We start from the raw sequence: 9,061 nt of genomic DNA on the forward strand, positions 1-9,061 counted from the left end.
TCAAAACATTTAATTTGCTTTTCTTCTTTCAATTTAAGCATTGAGCTCATAGAATATGAATATATTTTTTTTTCAAGTTCATATTTCTTTTTGTTGATCCAAGAATATTAGGTGGACAAAAAAGGATAATTAATTAAATTATAAAATTTCTGCCTTTTTGGTTGTCTCTCTTTCTTTTTAAGGCAAATGGAAAGCTTTTTCATGCACATATAAAATTGATTTACATTTACAAGATAACATAAGTAATAATAATGTGAATATATTAATTAAAACCAAAAGAGAAAAGAAAGAATAAAAGATCCTATCTCCTCAAATTAAGAAACCTATAGATAACAGCTAGCCCACACCATTTTATGACAATACAAGAATTTAAGCACTGAGGCTGCTGTCTTTAATTGGTTATATCTTCTTCTTCAAAAGTTTGTGAAATGATTTTGTGGTGGTTGAACCATTTGTAGATCACTTGTCGTTTGACATGAATTTTCATCTCCCATCATGCTCCTGAAACACATATATAAATATATTATTAAAAGAATAATGATAATAGAAATTCCAGAAGAAAAAAATTATATTACTAACAGATCATCTTACTCTCGAGGACGAGATGCCCAAAGGGAACTAAGTGCTCGTAATCGGCCATAATATTCTCCGATCACCAGAAAGCACCGAGCTGCCTGTCTCACTGTCAATATCCGGCGAAGTTGATGAAGGGTTTGTTGTCTCAAATTATCGGCCTATAATATTTATTATTTTATAAAATTGAGAATTAACTTGCGATATCATTAAAATAAATAACAATGAATTAAAAAAAGAAAAAAAAAGGGTAGCAAAGGCTAGAACCACCATATAAAAGCTGTAAAATGGGTCCCAAGGTGCAAGGGCACATGGGCACAAACAAACACTAAACAATGTTTTCAAAAGGGTTGAAACTCATGAAACTTGTCTTATCTATAGATATGGACCATTCCAATCATACATCAAAGAAAAATAAATTAATTGCAAGCTTTTATATATATATATATATTGATTAATTAAAAATTTTTATTTTAAAAATTGCTGTTGATAGGTGTAGCTAGGGTTTGTATTTCAACAAACATCATTTTCTAACCACCTTTGGATAGCAACTTTTAGATGAAAATAATACATCAAAACCCTAGCAAGCAATCAACATTGTAAAATGGACGCAAATATAAAAATCATTAATGATTATTAAAACAAAAATCAACATAATTAATTTATAACTATAATGTAAATTATCCACCCTACACGTGGTAAAATGTAGTGGAGACGATCAAATTGATGTTTGGAATTTTCCCTAGGTTTTGACCATCAAAACTTGATAGTGACTAGTCATATACATATATGATCATCAAGAAGTGCTATATCTGCAAAATGGTGGGATCCATGTTAAGTACCGTGGACATAAATGTAGCATATCTTGTTGACTAGATTTATTTATTTTAGTTAAAAATTCAATAAAAATGTTAAATCAAGATGATGTGAAGGGAAGTGTAAAAGATGAGACTCTCAACCTTCAGGTATAAGGTAGAATTGGCGGCGCAATATACGAGTCGGAAAGAATATAATGAAATGGACAAGAAAGTAACATTTTATCTACCATTTTAGACATTCAGGAGTTTGTTTCAAACGAATATTTCAATTGTTTTGAGTTTGAAATTGTCTAATCTAATCCATATGATGATTAATCTTGATTAATTAGTCAAAAGAGAAATCCAGAATCTTGATGACCCAGAAGTTTAATCTTGACAAGAACATAGCTTAAAGCATGAAATTCTCATCAGGATTCAAGAAATCAATTCTTGGACAAGAATTATATAAGTAATAATGATGGTTTTTACCTGGCGGACGAATCCTTCAAGATTGGCAAGCTTGCCTAAGGCCACCGCCATCTGCTGCATTCCGTCAATGACCGGACCACTGGCAATGGTGTCAACTAAAGACTGTTGAAGCTGCTCTAGGCCTTGGAAAAGGGCCTCTTCTGCTTGCTGTGAGGATTGTTGGAGGCTGTAAATTCCCATAATTTGCTGTTCTGTTAATGGGTCTAATTGAGATGTTAACATCTGCTTAACAACAAAGAACAGTGAAATTTGGTTAATCAAAAGGAAATTATGAGGTAAAAAGGGTATTTTAGTCATTTTCGTATAAGTTGCATGTGTGTTACTCTTCTTGTGCCAAAAGTTTTTCCTATCATTTCACATTATTAAGAAAAGGATACCTGAAATGGTTACCGCCACAAATTTATTTTTTTCTTTCTGTCAGGAAAGGATTCACCTTTAGGGCACTTTTAATTGTCTAATCACTTTTAAATGGATAATGTGCCCTGTATATGGGAATATTTCATCTCTGACTTACTGTGAGTCCTTTTTTGTGAAAATTATTTTTCTAATTTTTTTCCGAAAACCCACTTGTCATTTTGTTTTGTGTTCCAAAATTACTCTCTTACCCTTGCATACTACACAATCTTGGGCATAATTGCCATTTCCTAATGGCACCATCTAGTCCTATATGTAATTTGCAGAAATGCAAAGGTAAATTCAAACCTTGATGAGTTCTGAGGGCTTAAAACCACCCATCCAGAGGAAGCAACGCTCCGCAGGAGTCGACCACATTCCGGTTATAAGGTGAAACACATCAGATTTTGCAGCCACACCCTTTAAACGGAAAATTTCATCATAATGTGAAATGTATCTATCTACTATAATCCTTAAGTCAACATCTGTTAAATGTGCTTGCAATCCTGTTCTGAGCTCTGACATATGCCTCTGATCATCCTCTAGCCATCTTGCATACTCCATATCAAATATTGCAGCTCCTATGGATTATAAAACAATATCAATTAATTGCAACAATTTTTCAAAAAATGAGTCTATTTAATCACAATTGTGTAATATATTATTTCTTGGAATATTATATATTTTTCTTAATCTTCTTTAAAGAACTGTTTGGATTAAAAAATTCTAGAAAGATGTTGGTCACAGAACTTGGTCAAATTAAGAAAACTCTGCCAAATGCATCATTATAAGATTGTAATACAATTTCAAAATTTGACTGGAACAAAACCAATTGATTTGAAAAACTATATATAATATGTGGGTCAATACTCAACCACCAATCAGCCAATTGAAAACCAGAACCATTTTTTAGCAAAACAATATTTCATATATATATATATATATTTTTTTTCACATATTTTTCAGAATGACTTAGCTATCAAAGAATATTTTGCTCTTGGTCTTATGTGACTGCTTCTAATTTAAAATTTTAAAATTAGTATATACAATTTGTATTTGGATTAAGCTAAACGCCATGGATCACAAGACAAATCACCAGCTGCCATGTCAAGCTTTTATTAAATTTATACGACAAGAATGGCACTTTTTTCTAATTATTATTTTTTTTACTAAAAAATGTAAGTTTCACCCCAATATGAAATTTTTATGGTCACTCACCAGAGCTTATATTGCCAACGGCACCACCACAGCCACCTAAGAACAACCCCTGTAAAGCAACCCGGATAAAAGAAATGCAATTATCAAAATTTGGAATTTTTGCAACTACTTAATAAATAAATAATAAAAATGTGTATGTATTTAAATTGAAAACCTGCTGGCGGGCTCTCTGGAGGTCTTGCTCTAACTGGGTAAGCTTTATTCTACTGGATTCTAGCTGCTGCACATAGGCCTGGTTGAGAGGTAGATATATAAGAGACACATTAATGATGGGTTGTTGCATTAATTTCTAGCAACTATAAATGTACATAGAATTTTACATTCACAAATAGGCATAAATTTTACATTCACAAATAGGCATATTAATATCTTCAAATATATGAAAAAAAGAAACTGTTTTGTGTGGAAAATGAACCATACCTTCTTCCTAAGGCGGCTCTTCCTTGCAGCTTCTCTGTTTTGTGCTAAACGCCTCAATGTCTGAAACCAAAATGAAAAGGAAGAAAATTTGACCTCCAAATAGTTCAGATAAACAAACAAATAAAATGAAAGCACAGAGAAAACATAAAGGGAAAAACAAATCAATGGTAGATTTTTTTAAATAATACCTTAGCATCAAGATGTTTCTCTGATGTGGAACCCTTCCTCTGCAACATTTCAGAATCCAAATGTAAAATACTAAGTGAATACAGAAAAAGAAAAGGAATTTGAAAACAATTCTTGAAAATTTGAAGAACACAGACAAGAATGGAAATTTAGTGATGAAATTCAAAGAATTCTCAATTTGGTGGCTGAGAAGTTTAAGTATAAAGCAGCAAAGAATACAAGGCAAAGAATCTGAGTTTGGTGCTTTTTATTTACTTCAGCAAAAAAAAATTAAGAACAAGTGAAGAAATGACATGTTTTATAGTAATAATATGTACAATATATCTATTTAAGAGATCTCACAGAATTTCTGGGAAGTAATTGTGGTAACTGGTGCTGATGTGGGTGGTGTTCTTGGAAATGAAAATAAAGAACATGAAATGGATAAGCAAAATCATCATTATCTGCCATTTGTTTGTGGTAGTGTTGGGTTTTCCTATTTTCCAAAACTGATTTTAAGGCTAGAAACCACAGGCTTAACTAGGAGTTATAGGGATTGAGTAAAGTGGGTAATTATTATTATTATCATTATTATTGTAAGGAAACAGTGCTGTTACTACTGTGAAGATTCTCACTTTGGCCTTTTATATGTACAAACACCCTCCCTCTCTCTCTCATTTCATGTCAGACATTGAACAGAAAATCCTTCAGGAATCAGAGAAACTCTGCCATCTTTGATTTTCTATGGGTTGTTGGGATCTGTGCTTCTCTATTCTGAAGATATGCTGGGAGAGAGAAAAGAAAAGATACCGGCTTTTCCTCAGTTTTGGGATTTCGAAAGAGAGAGAGAGAGAGTAGAGAGGCAAGAGCAGGATACTACTAATTATTAAGAGAAACTTTAGTCAAATTAAAGACCTTTTCTTGAGGTGGTTTTGCAGATGATGGGTTTAGTTCTGATGGGGGCCCTCCTCCGGTCCTTGAGGTATCACTTGCCATCTCTATTTGTTGCTGTTGAAACTGTAGATGCTTCTGATCAAAAGCCTGATGGTCTGAAGAGGATGCTTTTTTACTTACAGGAGATTCTGGGTCCAGCTGTGCTTCAGCTTTGCTTGAAAGAGTATTTACTGCTGATCCTGAATCAGTACTCTCTCCTCCTGATTTTGAACTTCCCTGGATTAATTATCAAAACAAAAGCAAAACTCACACCAAATATTCAAATGGGTATTCAAGAAAACTAGGTTTTACAAATGGCATCAAAGAATCATTAAGAAAAGTGACTTTCCACGGAAAAAAAAAAAATTGATATGAAAAGTGAACTTTCAAAGATTGTTTCTTTTATTTATTTTATTTTAGTGCTAATAATATCAATGGACAAAAAAACATTCAAATACAGAGAGAGTAAGCTAAGAAACTACTACTCTTGGAGTTGTTTGTTGGAATCTCATTGGCCATGATGGGAACATTTCCAGAGTAGCAGCAGGTCTGCCTGTTACTGTGAAAAAAGCTGCAAGAAGAATCAATTACAAAAACAAAATCTCAGAACATCACCACCAACACATAAAAACAGCTCTGCTAAGTTATGACATTTTCAAAATTATTTTTTCCAGCTAATCCTTTTATTTCTTTCTATGCAGTTATATGTATAGGGTCAAAAAACCATGCTAAAGAGGTCAGAATTACTATGTTTGTAATCTCACACCACTCAAGTCTCTTCCCCTAGAATGATTACTGTATTGGAAATGGTAACCCCCTCTTCTGTACCCCTCAATAGACATATTCAAACCTCTCTCTCTCTCTCTCTCTCTCTCTCTCTCTCTCTCTCTCTGCTTTTTTTTTAAGAGTCGGTTATACTTATCAAACGTCACAAAAGCAGAAATGATATAGAGAGAGAAATAGAGGCGTACGTGCTTTAGCTTCATCATTTCTTAACTTAACTCCTTGCAGAACAATTGCTTCTTCCAGCTCTCCGAAATCGAAAGCAGATCCCTCTTGATTACTGGGGGACAAAAAACTCAATGAACCCATATCAGTAATCAAAAAAACATTTTCAAAAAATTAGAAAAAGAAGTCAAATTCATGTCCTATTAACCAAAGATCACCAATACTCCTTTCAATGAGCCAAAAATAATGAATTTTGCATTTTTGACAAAATTAACAAGTTGAGAAGCTTGAGCCAGCAAGCATACATGAAACTGGTAGATGGAGTGTTGATTCCATGAAGAGTTGCATATGAAAGATGATGATGGTGATTTGAAGGACCAGAGTCTGATAAACCAGTCCCTCCAATACCGTGGCTCGCCATGCAAAGAGACTCTTTTTTTAGACCATTATCATATTTTCTTCAAGAAAGACACTGAAAAACAGAAAGAAAGAATATTGCTATTAATTTAGAAAGAAACCGAGGAATTAGACAATAAACAATACATTCAAGAATTCATATATGTTAGTTTACCTTGGTTTGCTTTTCAATTCTAAAGGAAGGTCTTACTAGCAGAGCAGCAAAACCCCACTTATAGAGAGGGAAGAGAGAGAGGATCAAAGCTTTCTTGTCAAAGTATATCTAAGTTGCCACAAGAGGGACAAGTCTTTTTCTCAGATATCTCTCTCTTCACTTTGCAACTTTTGATCTTTCATGGGTGTCTCTATCTCTTGCTTTCCTTTCTTTTGCCTCTCTCTTTGTCCTTCTGTATGAAGAAAACCAACTTGATTTGATTTTAGACTCTACCCCTCTCCTTTTCTCTCTCTTTTTTTTTTGTTTTTTTAGATTATGCTTTTCATTAACCTTTCTTTTTTTTTTTTTTTTCCCTTCCTTTCCTCTGTCTGTAGTAAATATTTATGAGTTATTGAAGCTCCTCTTCATTTCATACCCTTTAGTACACACATCAAAATCTTGTCCTTGCAGGGCCTGTCTCATGCCCTTTGTGTTATGTGGGGTTTTGCCAAAAATAAATAAATAACAAAATATTATGAAAATTATGTTAAAAAAATACAGAAACAAAATTAGGGTGGGGTCTTTGTAAGGAACCCACTAGAATCACTGACTCCTACTCCACTCTTCTCTCTCCTCTAACCGCCTGTTCTTTCCCATTGGTCCTTTTGATGGGGCTCCGCAGGGTTCAAGTACTTGCAGAAGGAAAAAGATAAAAATATATTAAATACCCATTAAATTCAACATTTGAAAATATTAAAGAATAAGATAAGACAAGGTATTCTTTCATAAAAGATATAGTAAAATTAAGAAAATAAAAGAAAATTTTCAAAGGTTGTTTTTTTCTTGATCCTTTTATGCCCTCTAGAGGAAGGATTGAGTTTAGCTTTGACAACTTAAAAGGTCCAGAAAGGGTAAGAAAGAGAGAGGAAAAGAAAAACAAATTTTATATTTTTGGTTTTTATTTATTATTTTCAATTATTTTACAAGTTTTGTAATACCATTTCAACCATAACATTAGCAAAACCCACTTGTATACATTAATCCAATGCAGTTGAAGAAAATAAAACCTATATATATATATATTAATTCAAGTTCTTAAGATGGATTTGTTTGGTGTTATCCTCTTTGTTGATGGGTCAACATCCATTCCCTGTCATCACCTAAAACCATGCCACATTAAGATTCCATTCCTTTAACAGAAACAGAAATTTGTTTCTTTGAGAAGTTTTCGTGCATTTGAGTCATTTAGAACAAACCATTTTATTATCTCATTAAGCCCTTAATTACTCTCTACATTAGGTAAACCTTTATTATTTGTCAATGACCCATTCTAAATCATTGCCCTTATGTTATGCTAAAGTTGTATGCAGCAACAACTTTTTAAATAGTTAATAGTATTTTAATTAAAAAGTATTAGGTAACATAGCCTTCGGTTTTTAGAGATTAAAGTAACGTCTTTTAAAAAATTATCCTGTGTAACGATTAGTTTTTAACATTTTATGAAAAACTAGTGAAATAATTAACAACTATCAAAATAATTGAACAAACCCAAAGTCTAATGATCCCAAATTAAAGAAATCAAATCAAAACTTAAGAGTCAAAACATTGAAAATACTTATTAAAGTTTTGGATATCCACAAGCTTCATTATTGAAAATTATATAGTATGTTATTAATTATACTTGTGTACATATTTAGAGAGGGAGAGAGAGACCCACGATCTCTTTTCTACTATAAAAGATGAGAAAACAAATATTTTATGTTGTGATCATCTACTACCTTTATAGGTATAATATACCATTCTACCAATTATTCCTTTATGATACCAATGATTGGTCTAAATAAAAGAGGTTAAGCTAAAAGAGAGATGAGTAGCATTCATGGATTAGGTAAATATGTATATAATAATCCCTTTGTCTCCAAATAAACCTAACAACATTTTTCTTCAAGGAAGATTATGACTTATGAGAGTCTTATCTTAATAGATTATAGATTCCATGGATCTTGCAATCTCTAAAAATTTTAAATCCTTTTTATAAGTTTCTTTGCTTCTATGCTTGGAGAAAGGTGATTGGTCTAGATCAAATCCAAATATTAATTATGCCCTTTTGAAGATTTTGTTTAACTAGATTGAGCTATTGCTTGTCACTAAAGCATATATAGAATTTGCTTCTTATTGTTACAAAGTATTTGCTTAAATATATGTATCTATTTATTTATTATTTTAATTTTATATCGTTGCCTAATCTAACTTGTAAGAATAAAATTATTGTCTCCTTTGCAGTTTTCTCATTATTGACTGACTTAATCCAAGAAATTTTAAACGAAAAATAAATAAAAAATATTGTTTTTTTAAAACATATGGTTTTGACCTTCAACTTACATTAAAAAAAAAATCACATCTGCAAATGATTACCATGGGACTCATAACTCATGCAAAATGAGAAAATTATGATGAATTATAGTTGCATTTAGAAAGAATCTATTTAAATTTTCTTGTTTAGCACATGTTGCAACACCCTTCACAATTTTTGACTATGTTCGGCAACACTCAAAACGTTAAGTGCTATATTTTT

General features: G+C 32.1%; 1 protein-coding gene across 2 annotated transcripts; it reads right to left on the reverse strand.

Moving 5' to 3' along the window:
* Positions 1-208: 208 nt before the first annotated feature.
* On the reverse strand, positions 209-6,852 carry TGA9 (bZIP transcription factor family protein). 2 transcript variants are annotated; one of them, XM_089725215.1, is made up of 13 exons: positions 6,508-6,852; positions 6,242-6,408; positions 5,960-6,051; positions 5,471-5,559; positions 4,971-5,225; positions 4,079-4,117; positions 3,891-3,950; positions 3,625-3,702; positions 3,471-3,519; positions 2,562-2,833; positions 1,860-2,081; positions 592-734; positions 209-501 (listed from the first exon to the last, which is right to left on the reverse strand). In XM_089725215.1, the coding sequence occupies exons 2-13, from the start codon at positions 6,355-6,357 to the stop codon at positions 414-416; spliced, it is 1,503 nt and encodes a 500-aa protein (XP_089581341.1). In that variant the 5' UTR covers positions 6,358-6,408; positions 6,508-6,852; the 3' UTR covers positions 209-413. The 2 variants fall into 2 exon arrangements, with proteins under 2 accessions (XP_089581341.1, XP_089581345.1); XM_089725219.1 differs by having other exon boundaries at positions 5,474-5,559; positions 6,508-6,851.
* Positions 6,853-9,061: the final 2,209 nt, after the last annotated feature.

This window comes from Jatropha curcas, chromosome 1, assembly GCF_041381405.1.
Source record: "Jatropha curcas cultivar XTBG-Jc1 chromosome 1, XTBG_Jcur_1.0, whole genome shotgun sequence".
Classification (NCBI taxonomy): domain Eukaryota; kingdom Viridiplantae; phylum Streptophyta; class Magnoliopsida; order Malpighiales; family Euphorbiaceae; genus Jatropha; species Jatropha curcas.